The sequence below is a fragment of the Parus major genome, chromosome 10 (assembly GCF_001522545.3).
Source record: "Parus major isolate Abel chromosome 10, Parus_major1.1, whole genome shotgun sequence".
Taxonomy (NCBI): domain Eukaryota; kingdom Metazoa; phylum Chordata; class Aves; order Passeriformes; family Paridae; genus Parus; species Parus major.
In genome coordinates, this window is record NC_031779.1 from 8644100 (window position 1) to 8666283 (window position 22184).

The window sequence follows — 22184 nt, forward strand, 5'->3', positions numbered from 1 at the left end:
CTGAAAGCTTTTAATTTGACAGTGAAGTAAATTAGGCATTATGATACAAATTGAATTTGCCAAGCCATCTTTATATGAGTAGAAGATGAGTTGAAATTTACTTTGACCTGTACAGTCAGTTTAATTACTTTTTTTAATTTTTAAATTACTTTAGAGATGTTTCTCACTGATAGCTGAATCTTTTGTATCATCAGGCCAACTTTTTTGTTTTTATTCACAAATACCTATTGTCTTAAGAACCACCAAAACCTACCTATTCTCCTTTCTTATAAAGATTTGATGAAGTGCATTCCTAGGCAAGTAGTATTGTATCAATTTAAATTATTTTAATTATGCTTTCTTACTATCATGAAAAATATCTTTGCAATGATACAGCCTCTAAAATCAGTGGGAATTTTGATTTTAGAATGTCAAAGATTTCATCCTTGTATCTAATACATTAATAATCTGTTCATGCATGCAGACACACCCATGTATTTTAATACTACCTTGTGATTCTCAGATTGGGAAAAAATGATGAAACATGACTTCAAACTCTTTTGCATACAACTTTTATTTGATGTTTATTTTATTTTCTAACAACATCCACATCTGTGTGCTGTGAGCAGCCCATAATCACAGTGATGTATAAAACACAGTCAAGTTTGTTGTGTGTCGATGCATTGAACAACAATGGAACATTCCCCTGATCATTCTGGACTTGATGTGGTTTAAAAAGCCACTTGAATTTGTACAGTACCTGGTAGTAAAACACTGTTTAGAATCAGAGCTCTGTTCTGTACAGTGGAAGGGTTGAAACTCTTCATGCCCACATGGCAAAGTTCTGAAACGCTGCTTCCCCAGCTGCAGCTCTCGAGCACGTGTGAGATTTTGGGGTGGGGAAATGGACCTGCAGTGCAAATATTCATGCAAACAGACCACTGAGGAACAGCCATAATAAAATCAGAGAGAACAGGACTCAGATGAGCTGACAGCTCAGATTAATTATAGTTCTGTTGTCCAAATGTGGACAAAACTAAATACTGTAGAAACCAGAGGACCAGAAACATGAAGTTCAAAACATATCAGAAGGAATTTACTTCAAACACAATGGGAAATAACTCTGTTGCCTTGCTGACAAAAAGTAAAAATGATACTGCTTTATTTTGTCCATAGAATAATTACGGTACTCATGTTACTGAAGTTCCAACCTACAAATTCAACAATATAGAATACATTCAAGAAATCAGAGCAAGCATGCATTTTTCATCTATTTGATTTCATAAAATTACTTCAAAATTTGAGTGATAATTTAATAATTTCAAGCTTGTGAAAAATTTTACTTGGAGGAGGCCTATAATTATGAGGTGGGAAAATCAGAGAGTAAATTACCACTACAAAATTGGTTTTGTGTGTGAAATAAGTAAAGGTATGTATCCTGTATATAAAATAGTCGTTTATCACCAAGAAAAAAAGGCTTCAGTGGATTTCTTTTCAGAGTTCTTATGCAAGTAAGAAATTCTTGCCCACTGAATTGCCCTGAAATGTTTTATGATACAAAATGAGTAAAAAGGTTTTAAACATGGTTGCGTTTGTTGTTATTTCTTCTGACTGCTTTATCAATTTCCTTGTTTAAAGGGTACAAAGAATATAGAAACAGAGGTTAAATTAGATAATCCACAGATTCATGCCACTGTGTCACTTCATGACCTAAAAAGTAGAAGTCCTAGAAACATAGAATCTTTCAATTTGAAAAAGATCATCAAGTCTTACCATTAAATCCTATTTCTGGATGTCTTCAACTGCCCAGTTTTATCTGTATGTACAGGTGGTACAGGATTGCACTTCACTTTGTAATTTTTGGCATAATGCAAATATTATGGAGAATGTTTTAAAAGTAACCTAGCTGCAATAAATTATTCAATAAACCTTTTCAAGCATGAAACCAGGAGTTTTTTGGGTCATTAGGGAGAGACACTCTCCTGCTATGGTGTGAGAACATGGGCAACAACTCCATATCTTACTCTCTGAAGTAGAATTGAGCAACTAAAATCAAGTCAAAAAAGGATTTGGCACATCTTAGGCAGCTTAAAGGGAATTTGACCTTCTTCACTCAAGGTGAGGTGAGGTGGGAAATTTCTACAGTCAGTCAGGTGAGGAGGTGGGGCTGGAAGTTACCCTGCCCATGTAACACTGGTGATGTCTGGTGTTCATTACCTTATTCTCACCTAGTCTTTGTTAAGATGCCTACAGATCCCCTGCAGCAGGAGACTGGGTTTTAAAAACACAGAACAGTTGTCTCAACTGCCATTATTACCTAGTACTCTGAAAATTACTGCTGTTGGTAAAATCTATATGACACTGGAAATCTTTGCTATTTGTTTAATAGGTCAGCAAAATATGGTAAAGAAAAATGTTTGAATGATTTCTTGTTCTAACATTTCTTTACAACTTCTAAATGTCTTAAATATTTTAAATTGTTTCTTGAAATAAATTAATATTATTCAATCAGATGTTTTGAAAACAGATAATTAGAGCTTTTGCTGTAGTCAAATACTGCTAGGTCCAGCTTCAGGGAGGTGGGGGAAAAGGGACTTGTGTAGTCCTGGGATTAAACCACATCAGGTATATTCATTTATTGACCCTCAAACCTCAGAACTGGCAGTGTTTGGAAGGGAAGGCATTGTTTTATCTGAACTCTGTGGTTTTAAAATAATCAGGAATTGTATAGCATGGAATCATCTACAACAAAACTATTCTGTACTTTTAGTCTTTCTAATTACTGCCTGTGGCTCTGTGTACAGGCAGAACAAGTTGTCACCTGAAGTCATTTAGGGGCAACAAAACGTTTTACTTTCCATATTTAACTAGGAATGATGACTATTTCTTAGTGGTTGTGAAAACCCTGTAAGTTTAGTGCTGATCCATTCCATCACCCTGATTCTCATTTGCGTTTCTTCTGGGTGTGAAAACCATCTCCAGCAGAGGCTGCCTTTCTATGGGGTGCATGGATAAGTCATTGTTTTTCTGGATGTTGCTCAGGCCTCTTCCTTTCATTGTCTGTACTCTGCACCGCCTCAGAAGAGTCACTAGGATTGCCTTCATCATTACCATGGCAATAAACTTCCCCACACAGCTCCGGGGGCCGAATCCAAACGGCTGGAAATAGCGTGAAGGAACCTGCAGAGGAGTAAACATGAGGAATAACTCAGAGACAGGTTTTCCTCCATAAAAGCAGTGAAAATAATGATGGAAATTGGTAGTAGATATACACAGAAAGACTTGTGGAAATATTCTTTTAGGAGAAATTACTCATTTCACTCTGAAAGTCCCACCCAAGTCAGGCCCAGCTACAGACACTGACAGAAGTATGGACCAGCCCTTGGAAATTCAGAGGCAGCAGGGTTTGTGGAGTTAAACAATTGAATTCTGCTCAGGTATTTGTCTGTTTGTCCTGGGACTTGCAGGGATATCACCACAAGCTGTGAAATGGAGTGAAGCTTCTGCTCTTCAAAAGCATTAAAGCTCATTTAAAAGTTCTTCAGAAAATGTTCATTATAAAACTCATAAATATCTGAAATACAGGCTGCTGCCTTGTCTAAGGATAATCACTAAGCCATACACCTGCTGCATTTGTAATGATAAAGCTAGTGTTTCTGAGAACTAATTTGTCAAAAAATGAAATGTTAGAATTTTTGATATCTAATAGAGAGATAAGATGTATAAAATTATTGCCTTTTGTCCTGTCAGCTGAAATATGAAATGTGGGATTCCCAGGACTGCTGAAGAGTGAACAGCCAGTTCCTGCTACTTTTAGTGCCATTGAGTAGATCAGTTGAAAACATTAGGTTATGGGTTATATATATAAAAGGTTATAAATATTTTTTTCTTCATCTGTGTAACTTCTTTTTAAAAAAGTCAGATATTAACCATGTTCTGATTTCCTATTTAACAAGAATAGAGTAGAAAATGTTGATTTATATCAAATCATCTGGAAAAAAGTATGCTGTCTTTTCTTATTTCAGACTGACAGAAGTGTTTTGTTTAATTTTTTTTTTTAAGTAAACTGAGCTGTGCTTTTGGAAATATTATATATAAATACAAGTGTTTATAACACAGAGCAAGTACAGCAGCTGTCAGTACAGCACAATGGCAAATGCACAGCCTGCGAAAATGGAAAAATGTTTAGATTCTAACAATGGCATCTTAGCATAAATAATGCTGTGGATTGCTATTCACTTAGAGAACTGGAGGAAAACTGTGCCTGCCAGAATAATTATGTGGCAAACAGAATGCATCAAGTCAGATAGAAAATGTGTGGTTAAATATTTGGTCAAGGGGAAATATTTTTAGTAGCAAAATGTTCTCGTAAATTAAGCAAGATATCAATTTTTGATAGAAATACTTGGAATGTAAATAACGGGTGGCAAATTGGAATCTATTCACAGTGAATGGTAATTTTGATAAACTCCATCACTTACTCTCTTGAATTTTCTATTAAGACTTTTCTTTGAGCTATTGTTTTTTAATGCTGTGTGCAGGGTTTGGGCTTGAACACTCATATCTCTTTTTTTTTTTTTTCCTGTTTCTTCAGGTGTTTTTACTGGTGAGTCCATTTTTGGTGTATTAAATAGGCTGTTTCTTTCTTTAAAGCTGAAGTTGCTACTGTTGATGTTCATGTGTGCAGCTGCTAACAGATCAGTGCAGTTTTAATCTCTCCAGGTTTTTGCTGCTGAACAAATACAGTTTCACAAAACCGACTGCCTCATCAGTAATCAGCAGAGCAGAGGTCTGAGTAAATAATCTGAAGGATGATTTGAATAGTAGGGGACTACAAGAAGAAAAAATGTTCACGTATTTCTTTTGATTATAGTTCTTCTGGTAGTTATAAGGTAACTTCATTTGAAATTCAGTGCTGAGTGGGAACTTAATTACTCAACATCTGCAGTATTAAGTTGGTTAAAGGTTAAAATTTTCATTATTGTCTATAAAATATTGTTAATCTAAAAAGAAAAGAAAGAATAACATGGGCACTAGATCCCCAGTCTCTCAGAAGTCACTGCTACACCTGTCCAGAGAATCCTCAGGCAGCCTCAGCTCTGTGTCAGCTGCTGGCACGGCTCTAGTGCCCTAAATCCTCTTTATTTTGTCCAGTGTCTGGGGTTGTAATGGAAACCCTGTGTGTCTGATAAATTTAACCAGAGATTTTTAATCAAAATTATTATGTCAGGGAGAAACTGTTTTCTATATTATAATTACTTTTTATTTAAAAGGCAGCTTGACAGGAAAATATCTGCCCAGTTCTAATAATAATAATAGTAATAATAATAATAATAGTAATCAGCAGGTTATATAGCTAACTAGACACTTAGACAAAGGGAAAACAGTCTTATAGTCACAAAGTTCTTAAGCAAAGTAAGAGGGAGAGATGTTAACAATCAATAATATCCAAATTTCTGGAAGAAATAAGATGGAAAACTTACATTTTTCTCAAAATTTTCAAGAGAAAACTCATTTGGCTTTGGGAAGAATTCGAGTTTGTGCATCCGTCCGATATTGAGGATAATGTTTGTGCCCTTTTTCACAGGGTAGCCGTCAATGACATCGTCCTGTAACGCTTTCCGCATGATCAGATCCACAACTGGCTGGTATCTCATGCTCTCGTAGATAAAATTCTCCACAATTTTTAAGTTTGGCATGTCATCACTCTGTATGTCCCTGTCGCCTTGTGGAATAAAGCAGATGGTGAAGAGATTAGCTGGTTAGGAGTTTAATTGCTTCACTGTACAAATATCAGAACATTTTGGGAAGATTCTCGGGGTCTGAAGTGGTAGGAAGGATCTGACAGCTTCTAAAGAGATTTTTGCAGCCTTACTTATTGGGGAAATCTGGTGTATTGTTCGTTAGCATAAACCCTAGTTTATTAATTAACAATCTTCTCACCTTCTTCTTAACACTCTGAGTCTTTGTTCTTGTCAGCAAGAGCTCTGGGAGTCCTTCCCTGGCTTTTGCATGAGAGAGCAACAAGGCACAACAAATAAATCCCCACAAGCTGACAGCGAAGGGAATCTGGGGATAGTCTGGAGCTCATTCTGCAGGGACCTTAAACATTCCCCATGGGTTGGGTTTGGCTGGGTGTCCCTCCAGGCCCTGCTGAGACCTGACACTTCCAGTTGAGGAAGATGCAGTGTCAGCGCTGGGATGTGCCCTGCAGGAGCTTCCCTGCTGTTTCCAGCCCCAAAGGGCTCTGGGGCTGCAGCCTGTGGGGCAGACTAAAGGCACTTGACCACCCTGGCTGGGCTCTTCCTCAGGGAAAAGACAAGGCTCTTGTACAGGGTAAGGCTTCAGAAAGAAGTGGGGAAAATGAGTGAGTCCTCTCATGAGCACAGTAAAAAATAAGGATTGTTAAAAGTACCTTAGAAAAAGTGTAAAAGACTTGTGATACATTTTCCAGTGTTTAACAGACCAGAAGTAAATTTTAAATAATACTGGCTGACATTAGTTTCTATATTGGTTCAGTGTCAGGCTTTGAATGAAGACTAGAGAAGGGGAAGAATGCAAATTTGGAATATCTTGATTGTGTTTTGAATAGTTAGTAATTAGTACTTAGAGGAGGCCAATTTGAGATAAAAATGGATGACAGCAGAATATATAATTTTAATTTTGTCTAGTCTTTCCCTTCTAGAGTCATAATGAAACTTAGAGAAGTTCTGTATTTTATCACAGAGAAATAATGGTGATTAGAAGTATTTGAAACAAGTGCCCCCTTTTGCTATTTCAGGGTAATTGGGAAATAATTTCAATGAAACTTGAGGTGAATGCTGATTTTACACTTTGGCTGCTGAGGAGAGAATATACCACATCATTTCTAATAGATTATCAGTTCTGATGATTCCTATTTTATTTTACAAATTTCTTACATTTTTTTCATTTGCTCTCAAATATAATCTTTTACATACAGTAATAGTTCATATGTTTTACAACAAACACTTCTATTAGGAGGAAATGCTTAAAATTTTCATGTTTAGATAAATGAAATTAGATCACTGCTGAAGCAAAATTATATTCCCACATCACTGACTTTGCAGCTCCTGCTTACCCACAACAGTTTCAATTTCTCTCATCATCTCCTCTTCCACTGTGGGGTGCTCTGCAATCAGGATTAGCATAAAGAAGAGAGTCACGGACAGAGTGTCAGGAGCAGCAATCATCATCTCCAGCACACACTGGTTCACATTCTCAGCAGTCAGATCCCCTCTGTTCTAATAAAAGGAAAAAAAAAAAAAAAAAGTAAATTTTGGAGAAAATATTGATTGCTGGCTTCTGATGCCAACAAAGGTCCTATAAACCGCACAATTTCTTGACAGTTTATCTTATGCTAAATAGCATTTCTTTTTTGTCTTTCAGACAAAGGTAGAAATCTCATGTTCTGATGGCTGTGTATTGTCTTACAGAAAAAAAAGAAATGTGTGTTCTTAGCTCAGGTTCTTAGTTTATTGCATTTCCTCCCAGAGTTTGTGAGCTGTCAGAGATTATACAAGATAGCAGTTATATAGCATTTGAAACCTTTGCAAACAAAAGGCAATACATTAAATAATACACAGGGGTTAGGGGAAGGACTGAAGGACACTCAGGGATAGATGCAAGAGTTTTAGGGATGTTGTTTAAGCCATGAAATAAATATGACAAGCTCCTGATCCTGAAATACAAATATTCCTGTTTGAGTCACTGTTAGAGACTCCACAGCACCAACTGCTCAGCATCCCTTTATGATGATGTGACTTTTAGAGAGGCATATGAAGTTTAAATTGCAAAGCCTGTGCTCAGGAGAATGTCAGAAAAACCAAAATTAGCCATATTTTGAGTAAATTCCCAATACCTGTGCAAAAATCAGCTGGGATGCAAAATCCATGTGTTCATCCAACTTTTCCACAGTGGAAAGCTTTTGTCGTTTCTGTTCTATTAAGATTTCCATTGCTCCTTTAAGATCCTTGCTGAAAACAGATGAAATCAAACACATTGATAAATATCTGCACCACTTTATGACTAGAAATACAGAGATGTACCAAGAAAAGCATCTAAGGATGGCAGAAATTAGCTGTTCCTGAGAATGGTTAAATGGTTCTCTGCAGAAGTAGTAAGACTTGGGCAAGATGTACTTTTGTATTATTCTTAAATAATTGCTTGTCAGTCTGGAATGATATCTTTCTTTTTTTTATATAGAATACACTGAAAAGGAGAAAAAAGGTGTCTATATACACTACTAAAGTTTTTAAAGATTTATTACCATTTCCAAACAATTTGTTGATTTCCTTGTATTTTATACTGTATTCTGTCAGTAAGTAACATTTAAGTAAGTAAGATTTAGAGAACATAAGAGATGATTTTTAGAAAAATGTAGGCAAGTATTAAAAAACTTGTATCTTGGAGGAAGAGCTAATTTAAACTTTTCATATTTAAATAGTAATACTATGTCAAAAGTTTATTTTAGGGGTAGAAAAGGCAGGGTTCAAAAGTTGTTATAAAATTTGGGGGAATTTTAAATTAATTATAGATTTGAAGGCAATTCTTTTTAAAAAAGTGTTTTGAAAAGATTTTGAGTGAAATCTCCAGGCTTTTCAAATGTCCGTTTGTTACTGTTGAGACAGATAATTTGTGCTTGTAGGGTAAGTGTATTTAGAACTTCAATCCCTGTAAAGATCTCTGTATTTATAAATATTTTATGTATTAAAAATATCAAGTGGTCCTTTTTGCAAAGTTTATCAGAAGAATATTAGAAGTCTTCATATCCTGTGATGGTTCTTTGCATTGCTTTAAATCCAGAAATCTTATTTTTTTTCTTCACAATAAAAAATTATTAATACATTATTTTTATGGGACTGCTTTTGAAATATCAATATCTGCTTGCATGGACTTTCTGATAATAACTGGGCCATAACAGTTTATTATCAGCATCACAGGATAAAGCAGTAATCAGTGCCACAATAAAACTAGCAAGCAAATATTAGAAAAGGTGAATCTTCTGTCTAGTCCTCAAGGGCTGTCAATTAATTTGGGTGAACCTGATCTTCTCCCTAAAGCCTTTAGTTACGTAGCACTATCAAAGCAATTTATTACATACCCTTCCTAAGGAGTAATTTCTCTCCCTAGGTGGAAAGCAAATCCAAAATGAAAAAAGTGACTGCCAGTTCTTTTTAAAGCCAGCTCTCTTTTGGCAGAAGACAGAAAACGAGATCACAAAACAGGAAGAGGCATTTTGTATTTTTGCAAACAAGAAAATGGCAAAATGTGTTTGTTCCTTATTCAGGAAAAAAACCCCAGCCTTGAAATGGATTATCACACTGAGCACCAAGTTTTATCTCATAAATGAGACTCAAAAATGCCTGTTGAGGGAACCAATAAACAGGAACCTGCTCAAGGTTTACTCTTCAGGAACTGTGCCCTGAATACAGATGGGTTTCCTTGTTTGGATGAGCTCTAACTTACTCTGATTGTCCTCAACTGGATAGCAAATATAACTTCATCCAGACAATGGCTTTTCCTTGTCTGGACTGAGCCAGTGATCTCAGTTTAGTTTCACATTTGAGTGTGCATGAACTGATAGTTTGGTGAATAAATTGAGACTGGACAGACAAAACTTTAAACTGGTCCAGGAACTCAGCTACTTGTACCACCAGTGACAAATCTGGTTCTGTCTTGGCTCTGCAGACAGGGGACCTCAGCAGCCACCTTTCCAAGTGTCACAATTTAGTTTCTAAAAGGCAGAGGAAAGCCTCAAGGGAAATGTTCATTCCTAAAATGAAAGAAAGAACCTTATGCAAACGCTTTGTAGAATGGTTCATACTCACACTGCATCTTCGTATTTCTTGCACAGCCAAGAAATCTTAAAAAATATGTCAGGCTTTAATAAAAGTGCTTGCCAGGCATCAAAGTAGTTTTGAATCTTAAGCACAATGGCATTTTCTGAAAAGAAATGTTTTAAAAAAAAGTCAATAGTCAAGTAAGATAAATCCTTCAAACAAAATTGATAATAGGATTGCGTTCTCTACTCCACTAGGTTCATGGGAATTTGATAAGCAACCAGTAGGTAACATTTGTAGCACTCTGTACAGAAGGTCTTTGTAGAAACTCTTGGTAACTTGCTGCAAGGACACAGAGGTGTGTCAGCCAGACCAAAGTGTCTGCAGGAGACCAGCAGCAGAACTATTGCAGAACACTGAAGTGGGCAATTTAGATGTCCTTGATAATATTTTTTCTGTCATAGGCTGAAAAAATCATAGAAAACATAAATTTTTAGGTGAACTTTTCAGAGCAATCATTTAGTGTGGTGGAACTATTTCAGATTCTTGCATGAATATAATATAATATTTGAATTGTACCCAACTGGTGCATAAAAATCTCTTTAAATGGTACAATTCATTAAGGTGGGTGACAAGCTAATGTGTACTTGTGGCCATATAAAACTCTCTTTTATAACTAACACAATAATAAAACAATTTCAGTTAATAATATGGTGATTACAAGGGTGTTCTTGCTCAGTTTTTTTGAGACAAAACTGCTGAGTGGTACCAATGAATTTTCCTTGGATATGCATTTCAGACCCATCTTAAGTGACAAAGCTGAAAGGGTGGGTACCATCCAGAGGGACCCCGAGGAACAGCTTGTTGGACGTGTCGAGCATGATCCGCCTCATGAGGTTCAGCACGTTGATGTTCCCCAGCTCCGTCGTGACCTCCTGCAGCTTGTCCAGGTGCTCGATGGTTGACTCCACACAAATCGCGATCATCCGCACCAGCCCGGGGCCAGACAGAGCTGAAACATTCGTGCAAAACGAGCAAAAGGTTTGTTAACTTCTGTACCTTCTTTATAACATCTCACTTGGTGATGATAGTGTCCACAGAATGGCAAATGTTGTTGTGTCAGTGGCTGGTGTAAAACAGCTCCAGAGCTTAACTGGTTTGTCGTTCTTTGAAAGGAAAATAGAGGGATTTCAGACAAACACAAGGGCATTTGGAGAGAGATTGGCTGTGTGTGTCACAGTGATGCAGGCTGTCAGTGCACATCGAGTTACCTTTGGTGAAAAAGGGCCGAATTTCTTTCCAGTGTGCTGGGTTGTTGTTAAATATGATCCCATTCTCGTACATGCCAATGCACTGGAGTCCAAGCTTGCTCCCAAATCGAGACACGTAGTGCCAGTGCTTCATCACATGGAACACGCTTGAGGATCTGGGCAAGGAAGGAGGAAAAAGCCCCAAATTAAAAAACTGTTTCATAGACTGAATACAGCATTTGTATTCTGACATTTTACAGTTGCTCCCAAGTGCTTGACTCGCATTCTTAATTTAGCAGGAAATATAATGCTTAGCACAAAATGTTGTTCCCTTTACATAATTAATAATCTTGATTAATGCCTTCAGAATTTATAATAAAGCAGTAATTTCTTCTGTTCAGATTTAAACTATTTTTCAATTAAAATGCAAATGGTTAATGAGGGATTTTAAACTGAATAGCGTGTATACATAGAAATGTGTAGATATATATGATACACTTAGGCAGTGCCCTATGTCAGATATTTCAGAAGGAAAGGTAAAATATTTGATGTGTACTAAATTACAGCTTTACTTTTGTATAGTCAATGCTATGTATTCCTTTGTAGCTCTTTGGTCATTCCCAGACACATCCTGAAAGCATAGAAATACATGCATCACTTAAATATGCATCATCATAACACCATGGTACGTGTGGGATACACAATAAATATTCTTAAAGAGACATGTAAGGGAAGTCTGTGATATGCATAATTATATTTACAGTCAGCAAGATTAATTTGCTGGTGCTGGCAGACAGCATTCTTGCTTCAAGATATAATTTCCTTTAGAGGGAGCCAGCTTTTCAGAAATGTGGATGTGATGAAACACTGATCAAAGAGAATCCAACCAGAAGATAGAAACTCAGAACAAAGATCTGAAATGAGACAATATGCTTTTTCTTTACTGTTTGGCCTAGTCTGTGGGCCAAACTCCAGACTACTCATGTGGGTTTAGTTTATTTTTTCAGTCAGGTAATGTAAATGTGACTTTTGCTATTGACTGCAAATATTCTTGGTTTCATAGTTTTGCATGACCCAGAGGTAAAAGTTAACATTAAAGTTTTTTCCCATGTCAGGGCATGCTATCTGTGTTTCCCTGGGCATGAAAAGGTGGTGTTGAATTCTGACAGCTGTCCCCAGAAAGGAGAAGGTGCAGCAGGCTCATTTTTCTCCCTCCCATCCCACATGTCTCTATGCAGGAGACACATCATAATATTTCAAGGAAGAATTTTGTCAAGTGACCTTGCAGAAGCAGATTTTCCTTATGAAACTATTTAACGAACTCCTCCAAAAGACATCACCTGTTGTAACCAAGACTGCAAGTCCTTCTTTCTGTGCATTAACATCTCAGTATTAGATTTGTTGCTAAAAGTTCAGATAACATTGGTGAAAAAAGATGACATTGATTTTCTTTTACAGAAGTTGGGTTTTGTTTAGTTTTGAAGGGAATTTGTGATCCCTTGAAGATTTTACTTTAGGTTCTTGCTTTAAAAAATGTTAAATGCTTGTTTTCTATGTACAGTCATTGATTTAAAGCAAAAAATGTCTGAAGGAGAACAATGTATTGACTGTAAATCTGACATTTTTCAGCAACACTCCTGGTTGGTTTCTGATGAATTGATAGCACAGAGAGGGAAAGACAGCAATAAGAGTTTTTAGTATTTTCAAAGCATTCAGAGCATTATCAGAACATTTTACTGTTTTAGTTGATATTTGCAACACCTTTGTTGCAAAGGTTTCCTTGTCATGATTGCCTCTTTCTACAGAGGTTAAAATAGAGATGAAGCTGACTTGTAACATGTGGCAAATTCCGTGATTTTTCTCTATGCTGCTCTGTCTTTCAAAAGCTTTTACTTAATGAAAGTATGAATTGATTGACATTGCTATTGAAAAGGTTCTGATTCTTCATCAATTACGTATGGTAAACATTTTATTATTCTTTTTTTTTTTCTTTTTCATGGCATGCCTTGTAATAATGCAATGTAAGAAGAAAGCAATCATCCACTGGTGCTAATAAAATGATAGACTGAAGTTCAGCATTATGTTAAATACCGTGCATAATTGAAGCCTATGAATCCCATTAATTGGAGTGGAATTACTCCTAATACTATAATGCTGTATTTGCTTAGTTAAATCTCTGAATTGGAGCCATAATCTTCAAGCATTTACTTCCACTATAAGGAGAAACTTAAAAACACAGAAAACAAAAATTTGACTTAATCCCACATTGCAGTCAGCCTAGATCCCTAAACTGAATGTTGTCTTAACAATAAAAAGAATAATAAAATATTTTTAGGATTAATCCACAGTGCTTTCCTTTCCACAAAAAATATTAGGAGAATTCACCAATACTTTAATAACAGAGTCTTTAAACAAACACAAGGCTGGAAAAGGTCTGTGAATAGCAGAAAGTAAAAGGTTTTTGTTAGGACAATTTTTGAAAATAATAACTTCAATTCTACTTTAGAATAAAGCAGCAAAGAGGTTGAAAATATATAAAGCTTTTCAAGTTATTAAGTATAGAAAATAAGGATTTACTTGCTAATTATAAATGTTTCTTCACCGCTGATCCAAACTCTCACAAATTCTCCATAGGTCTTGTTGTAGTAGTTGCAGGCATTCCCTACTCCCATCCAGAGGAATCTCCCATGTGAAATGAGGGGCCCGATTCCCATACAGTATCCTGGCCCTAAGAAACAAGGTAAGAGAGGTTTGGTCTCACAGTGCTCACAGACAAGGAAACACCTCTGAGCATCTCCCTTTTGCAAGGAGGTTTTTAACGTGACAGGCGCAGTCTGTGCTGGGCAGTTCACACAAAGCTCTGAAACCTGGTCAGAAACCTCAGCTGTGCTGGTGAACCCTCAGTGTCTGAGGAAGCCTGTAGTGCCTTCAGTGGTACCTACAACAACAGCTTTCCTTGCTGCTCTGTACAACTTCCAGCTGCTGCTCGCTTCCGGAGGAACAGTGCCTCCATCCTGGAAATAGGAAATTCTCTTTTGGTCTTCTCCCAGAATTTCATTCAGGAGTCACTGAACTGGTTTAGGGTAATTCCTGTCCCACACCTGTGAGAGATTGTGTGCTGCTCTCCTTCATGCAGCAGGGCATTGCATCTGGTGAAAAATAAGCTGAGCCATTAATGTCTAAACAAGCCCCCAAAACATTACAGGAAGGAAAGGGAATTAGATGTTCTGTTCTGGAGGCTTTTCAGTGCTAGAGACAGAGAAAGATTGATAACCTACTGAAATCTGAACAGCTTCTTAGGTAATGGTTTAGAGTTAAGGCAGTTTAGAGAGACTTAAACTTTAAAATGTGTAAAAAGTGGTTTATAACACACATGGAAATGAAAACATCCTGAGTTTGGGAAATAGTATTGTACCTTTCTACCATACACAAAATAAAGCTGAAAATGAAATGTCATAAGGCCAAACCTCAATTATAATGGAAGTTCTGAAGTTAAAATAAGCCTGGTTTCCTTTATCAGGAATTTTAAAAAATCTGTATTATTTAAACTGATTCATGATAAATTTTATCTTTATACCATGACTATTCAGCATTACTTTGTCACTTTAAATTTAAGAAACAAACAAAAATTACTCTGAAAACTTTTATGTGGCACAATAGCTGAAGTGAATTTACCTGGTATTGATGAAGTCTCTTCATGATTCCATATTAGAAAGAGAAAGCACATGAGGATGAGTATGGGCACTGTGGCCACGGGCATCGTGTCCGGTACCAGGCTGGTGATGTTGTAGTGCATCGGGTTCAGGGTTTCCAGCACCATCCTTCCAAAGAGGTTCTGCTTTGCTTCAGAAGGAGAGAGAGAGAAGGGGGGAGAGAGGCAGAGGCTGTCAAAGCTCAGATGTGTTCAGCTTTGTTGGTACCTCTCACTGCCTTTGTAGCTCCTACAAATGAACAAATCAGCTCTGGACGTGGCTTTATAACGAGAGTGGCTGCCTGGGGAGCTTGCTGGGACAAGCTTCATCACAAGCCCAAAGAGACATGAAGCAGACACTTTTTTTTGCTTGGGAATAACAAAGGTTGTCTGACCTTGATGTTGAGGCATAGTTTTGGATATTTTGGCTGACAGACCTTTTATCTCTGATATCGACTCGGCTGGCCAACACTGAGGTTTACTCCTCGCAAATCTCTAACCAAAACACAAGAAATTAAGCTTTCAGCACATGTGGAAGCATTGAATGAGTTCACTTGCCAGCTTTTGTCTGTCTTAGCTGTACCTTTCCTGTATGCCTGTAGTGCCAGAGCTCCTGAATTTCCAGAATAACTGTGGTAGTTTTCAATGATATGATAAAGTACCCCAGTACCACAGTTTTTTGTTTGAAACATGCATTATAGTTTTTTTTTTTAACTGCCAGCCTTTGAGTGTAACAATGTAATATAATGTAGTCCATTTCTTTATGTCTTTTCTGTTAAAAACTTTGAAAAATATAATATATGCCATAGCAAACAGGATCATAGATTGTTGTTGCCATATTTTTACTCAGGTTGTAACCAGCACTCAGCACAGGAAAGAAAACCCAAGGACAGACAACAAGTCTCTTATGCATAAAGGGAACAGAAGGATTAATTCTAGTAATTAATCCTTCTATTCTAGCAAATTTTTCTGCATGTTTTTGAACTAAATCATAAAATATAAGAAGTTGTACCTGAGAGGGAATATGTGTGAGAAGGAATGTGAATGAGAACTCATTTAACCACAGAAAGGACTTCTTGAACTTGAACAATATTTTATTTATGAAACTTATTAATTCTGCTCTGGCAATAACTAAAAAGAAATATTTTTTTTTGTTTCTTCCTGCAACAATATTTCAAAGTTTAAGGATATATTTACTTAGCAGGAAGCTTTTAGGTACAGTTTCCTTTTAGCAAGTGCTTGTTTACCTTGTGCTTTGGTCTCACATTGCAGAAAAACTGAGAGCTTGCTCTGTAGTGACTGTCATTGCTGTAATTATGTTAAACTAAGCCTAGAATGGGATAGATGCTTTCCAGATAATGAGATTCCTGCTGTTTATGGTCAAAGGAGGAAATGTATGGAGTGTAGGAAGGGAATATGGGGAAAGGGAGTAAGCAGTGGTTTAAAGGCTTGCAGGTGCATGAAATGTTCATGTTTGGATGTTTTCTGTGCCAGGCTTCTGGGGTTTTTATGATCCAAAGTGACCAATCTGCCAGGTGACCTTTTAGAAACATCCCTGCTATGGCAAAGGAGAGCAGCCCACCCCTCCTGAGTGTCCAGGGACTGGTCACATCCTGGACACATCCAGCTGCTGTATTGTCTTGCCTGTTGTGGAAAAAAAAGTTCTGTAATCACAAGCCTTTTTATAATGTAATGATATTTATTAGTTTAAATTTCCTTGAGTGCTAGTCCTTACCACAACAAAAGCATGCCTGTGTATGTGTAATATTTTATCAACTTCTGTCCCTTTCACTAATACGAGTTTATAGCATTATAAAGGGAAGTAGCCACACTTGGGGTGTATAGTTCCATTTTTATGTTGCTTTCTCTCTGGATCTGCATAAACTTCATGTTTGTACTCCATTGCCAGAGATAGGCTCTGATGTGCATTGTTTTTTCTGTTTTTTCTGAGACATTCTGGTGTGTGTGCAGTAGTTTCACTGCCTCAGATTCCCTGTGAAGACAACTGTGGAGCTGGTTGTGCATTTGGGTGCTGTGAAATAAACCAATTTCATAGCTCCCAATGTGAGCCCATGAATATTAGATCTGCAGGGTGAGCCCTGGTAGAGTTGAAGGTCCTGATATGTTTGCAGAGTGTACTTTGCAAGTATGAGTCTCCCCCTTACATTTTCTAAAGATCAGCCCTGAGTTTTGATCTTGTTCAGCTCTCAAATACTCACAGCTGAAGCTTATCATTGTTTTGATAGTGGAATGCAGGCAGGTCTCTGGTTTTTCAAAATATGCAGATAGCAATGGACTGGGTTTTAGATTCTTGATTACCTCAGATTCATAATTTTATAGTTTTTAGTAAAATAAACTTTTTCTGTGTCCAACACATCAGTGTGCACCTTGCTGTTACATTTATAATTTTAATGTCCTGGATTGTGCTGTCATGTAGATAAAAGTATTAAAGGCAAAGTATTAAGCCTGAATCCTTTTTACACTCTTGACTTGATCTAAAACAGTCTTTAGTCAAAGTGGCTTCTCAAGATCTTAAACAGTTGACATTTCCTGTATTTAGGAGCTCTTTGCTTAATTTCAATGAGTATGATTGAAGCAGACTTTCAAGGCTTGCATTTTTAACCTCTTTTTTTCATTGCAAAAGCTATCTGGACCATGAAAAATTCACCTTAAAAATATGTAACCCCCGCTGCTTATCCTACTTTTTATCCATGGCATCTTTTAAGAACTGCCACCAGTTAAGTCTCTCCTCATGAAAATTCAGCCAAACCCATTTAGATAATAAGTAGTCACTGAGCAGATTGAAAAAGTTAGAAATGGAACAGAGTTAGAGTGCCCACTGCGCATGAAAGGTTTCTCTAGTCTTGCTCGTTTTGTCTTGTCTGCTGTAATTTTCCTTTCCTGGAAAGGTTAAGGTGTCTCAGATCAGAGGGGTTTGTTGGTTCTGATTGTTACTTATGTGGCAGAGGAAGGATGGGACAAAAAAAGCTTTTAAAATCCCACTATGTACTGGGGAAAAAGAGACTTATTATAGGAAAGTGCTTTTGTGGCAGAACAGATGGATGTGCACAGGCTATCTGGCCTGACAGCAATTATGGATCTTGACCCCTGGGAAAGCAGCTGCCAGCAGAGGGCCCTTTAGATTACTGATTTCTGAGTCTTGGCTACAAAGCACTAGGAGAATATTCTCAGTTCTGTTAAACATTTTCTTGCCAAAGATAATGTGAGGAGTGATTGCAAGGTCCACAGTAAAGAGAAAAGCTCATATATCTAAAAGCTGTATTGACACCTCTTATTCTGGTTACAGCTTTGTACTTAATGACTCTGTCAGGAAAAGAGCAAATTCATGAACTCATATTATAGATTTGGAGCTGAAAATCTCTCTTAGTTTTGAGAAGGAGTTCATAAAAATGCCTGATAACTCTTAAAGAGCCATTCTTGTGTCCTGGAGTTGTTTCCTTTGGAGTGGTTCCTCTGTCAGGAGAGAAAAAAAATCTGCTACTTGTTATAAATTCCCAACTAATAGTAACCCATATTATCAGCATCTGAAGCAAATTATCTAGCTTTAAACAGTTTGGAAAAATAGACAGACTTATTTCACACAAACCCCCCCTTTTTTTTTAACAGATCTTCTCCCATTGTACCACAATCTTTGCCAATGTTGATACAGAGTGAAGGAACACAGTACCTCTGAGAAATAAAATAGTAGGTTTTAATTGATTTGAAGTGGGTATTAATCACCAGATGTACAGCACATGTCACATCCTTGATAGAGGGATTGTCTTGTTTCCTTGAAAGGCTGTGGGATTTAAAGCTGAGAACAAGTCAGGAGACTTCTTAAACTCGAGAATGTTTTCCACTGCTTGTAAGATGAGAGGTAAATTACTCTGTAAGCATCAGACTTCACATTTATTTAGTGTCACCCTGGATTCTGTGGTCTCTTCTAATTCTTTAATTCTCTCAGGTTGCAATGGGGATGTCACTGAGAGTTTTCCATCACAATTTATTGTTTATCTCATATTGCACTCCTCTTGTGAAAATTTTTTGTCTTTGATCCACAATAGTTTTTTCTTCATTACTTTTCATTTGTTTTATTACTCAATTATTTTTATCACTTAATAACATTTCACTGTGTTTTAGTCACCTGATCCTTTGCATCTGTCAGACATCTCTCATTACAGATGGGTTTGCAGTCCCAATGTGCAGAGCAGACATTTTAAAGTTAGGTGCTTTCATTACTCTGCTTTTGAAGCACTCTGCCTTGTTTAGGACTATTTTCTACTTTTAACTCAATCCTCTGCATCTCAAAAGGAAGGTAAATATAGTAAAATATGAAAATGAGAGAATAAACCCCTTTCTCAGTCATTTCTGGAATTTATGTAGCTGTAGAGGTCTTTCCCATCTAATTACTATGGAAATGTATTCTAGCAGTGTTGAATGATTATTATAGCCTTGTAGAATAATCCTGTACCACTTGATTACTATGAAATCTAATCTAAATAGCACTTACAACTTCATCTGTTGTTTAGGTTAGAGGAGGAGGAGGAAGAGAGAAGGAAGAGATGACAGCTTTCAGCAGAAGCTTGGAAGTGGGAATTTAGTAATGATCATCCTGGCAATCTAAAGTGGCTCTTGACAAGTAAATGAGGAGGTAGGAGCCCAGTGTTGTGTCAGAGGGCAAGGGAAAGAGAAATGCAGAACACAGCCATGATTTTGTGGTGTTGAAAAAATGCCTGTACCATGAGATAAGAAAGATTGTTACATTTGATGTCTCTATTATTATCTGGAATTTTATTTTTTAATTTTGATGAGTATTCTTATGACAGGGGGGTTATGGCAAGGGTTACCTTGCTCTGTACTGAATAGGATCTATCCCCAGAGCCTGCTTCTCTGAGATTCTGTCAGCTGCTCCGAGAGCACTTGTAACAGCACTTCTTACAGTGCTGGTGGTGGCCACAGCTGCTCCACTGTCCACAAAACTCCATTTCTTGTCACCCTTTCTACTCAAGGTGTACAATGAGTTCCAAGGTGCAGAGAAGTTTGGTACTGCAAACTTACAATTCCTGCTGTCTGGAGTCAGTGTGGTCAATCTGTTTTCCTAGCACCAGCGAGTACTGGCATGTGACTGGAAATTAACTGGCCACCAAACCCTTTGCCAGGGAAACAAATACATTAAAATACCTTCTATAGAGTAGGACTCCATTTGAATATTACTGTTTGTTTGGATCACTGTTGTAAGAGCAGAAACTCTTTTTTGTGCCTTTATATGGTGCTGGAGGTGTGATTTGGAAAAATAACTTGCCAGTTTTAGCACTTTTCACAAAAGGTTTTTTTTGCTTATGAACCACCAGTGTCCATGAAAAGTATCATCCACATGAGGAGGTACAAGGGTTTCATCTGCAACAAAGCCTCTCCTGAAGCAGAATAGGTCTGCCAGTGTCTGTAAGCCATCAAAACGAGCTGTGGGGTTCTGCAAACTTCTGCGGTAGTGGCAGGCCTGTAATTTACTTCTTGTCAACCTCCAACGCTCCACCACAGCACCACAAGCTCTAATGAACTCAAAACTAACCAGAAAAGGAGTTGTGGATGGCAACTGAAATCTCTCTAAGTGCTTCTTATCAGACTGCTTGTTATGACTTTGGCAAAGCAGATCTGTATGGGGAGGGCTTTCTGTAGGCAGCTGCTGTTGGCTGCTGTTACTACAGGGAAGGTGTTTTGTTTCTAATTTCTCAAATGAGAACCAGTTCTCTGCCACAGTTTTGTTCCTGCTGTTGTACTTTTACTGCTAGCAAATACCTTGATCAATTTAAGCAAAAAGTTAGTTGAGACAGAAGGCATGACTCTCTAAGAAATATCAATTAAATTTTGGACTTTTTTTCCTTTGGCTATAAATATGATGAATTGTATCAAAGTATGTAAATTCATCTTGAAGAAAATAAATATGATGAATTGTATCAAAGTATATAAATTCATCTTGAAGAAAAGTTTTTCTGTGTATTTGAAAAAACAAGACTAAGAAAGAATGTGTGACAGTTCTCAAACCATTATTTTTGCAAATTACTTTATTAATCAGATATCATTATTAACTGAGACACAGCAGCTAGAGGACAGCACTTTTCCACAGCAAGCACCAACTGAGATATAGCAACATTGGTAGAATAAAAAAAAATTCCCAGGGTCAGAGTCAGACTTGTTCTATCTGATTTTTATCCTCACATTTTTAACCTCACTTTTTAAACCTCACTTATAATCCATTTTTTCTATGCTGTGACAATGATGCTTGGAAATGTCAGTTTGTTCAAAAATCACAACTTCCCAACTAATTCTGTTCTGCTATGCTGCAGCAGCTGGCAGTGTCTGTCCCATGCTGTGTGTTCTGCCGTAACTTTGTCATGGTACACATGAAAAAATCCACTTGAGAGTCAAAATAATTAAATCAGACACCACAGAAACACTGGAACAGGTTTGATTTTTTAATCTAGGGGGGCCATATCTATAAAAACTGAAATGATTTAATATTTTTGATGTAATGTAAACAGCTTGAAAGGCTGCACAAAGCGAATACACTTTCTTGGGATAACTATTCTGCAAGAACACTGTGCTGTTTTTTTAAAAAAGAAACTTTGTAGAGTACTTACAAAATATATAGCATATTACTGTTGTTTTACTACCAAGAATTTGGCCAAAGACCTGCATATTTTCTACTTAAAAAAAAAAAAAAATCATCTGTTTAGATAGTGACAGCATATAATTTACACAAAGATAATTACAGTAGCAGATCAAAGCAGCTCCAGAAGGCATACTTCCCACTCAAAACAAAAATAAATCCCATTTATGTAATGTCCTACTCATACTGTTAGAAGAAAAATGCTGGAATATGAATTGAAAATTTACCTGTGTCTTCTTGTTACTTCTGGATTTTTGCCGGTGGAGAGTGCTATCCTGGCTCCTGATGTGCTCCTCTGAAAGGTCTGGATAGGTTTTCTGGTGATCACTCTCTGTAGCATCTTTTATGCAGGTGCTTCTTGTTGCTAAGAGATCAGTTGCTTGGAGATGGAAGTTTGTTTATTGTAATAGATCAGGGGCTGTTGCTTTGAAAAGAAAATTTTGTAATTTTACCTCTACAGCTCGGTGTATCTGCTGCAAAACAGCCAGTGACAGAGGTACACATGCCTAGGGCTGATTGGAATTGTGACTGGAGAGTAAAACAGAGAAGTAAACAAAGTTTATAGTTTGTGTGTTAGTGGCTCTGAACAAGGAAACAGATGTGTCATTTAACTGGAGATAAAACTAGCAGAAATGATATCAACTCTTTGCCAAGTGTATCTAAAGGTATTTTCAGTTTCCAACAGCAAGGAAGTCCAAAAGTTTTATTCTAAAATAAGAGTGTATGAAGTTGTCAATAACATTCTGTAGGACACAATCCTTCACTGGCACTGGAGAGGACAGACTGCTGTCCTATCT

General features: G+C 37.1%; 1 protein-coding gene across 2 annotated transcripts; it reads right to left on the reverse strand.

The window, feature by feature from the left end:
* Positions 1 to 535: 535 nt before the first annotated feature.
* Positions 536 to 21966, reverse strand: LOC117244929 (aromatase). 2 transcript variants are annotated; one of them, XM_033517041.1, is made up of 10 exons: positions 21615 to 21966; positions 14705 to 14872; positions 13607 to 13757; positions 11051 to 11205; positions 10615 to 10791; positions 9828 to 9942; positions 7859 to 7973; positions 7079 to 7241; positions 5463 to 5704; positions 536 to 3159 (listed from the first exon to the last, which is right to left on the reverse strand). In XM_033517041.1, exons 2-10 carry the CDS (start codon positions 14847 to 14849, stop codon positions 2893 to 2895), a joined length of 1530 nt encoding a protein of 509 aa, XP_033372932.1. In that variant the 5' UTR covers positions 14850 to 14872; positions 21615 to 21966; the 3' UTR covers positions 536 to 2892. The 2 variants fall into 2 exon arrangements, with proteins under 2 accessions (XP_033372932.1, XP_033372931.1); XM_033517040.1 differs by lacking the exon at positions 21615 to 21966 and having other exon boundaries at positions 14705 to 15059.
* Positions 21967 to 22184: the final 218 nt, after the last annotated feature.

Excerpts from the sequence above, each read along its gene's own strand:
- LOC117244929 (XM_033517041.1), bottom strand. The coding sequence starts at position 14,849 with ATGGTGCTGGAAACCCTGAACCCGATGCACTACAACATCACCAGCCTG. Across the intron at positions 13,758-14,704 it reads AGAGACTTCATCAATACCAG|GGCCAGGATACTGTATGGGA; the intron begins GTAAATTCACTT and ends CTTGTTTCTTAG. Across the intron at positions 7,974-9,827 it reads AAGAAATACGAAGATGCAGT|CAAGGATCTTAAAGGAGCAA; the intron begins GTGAGTATGAAC and ends ATCTGTTTTCAG.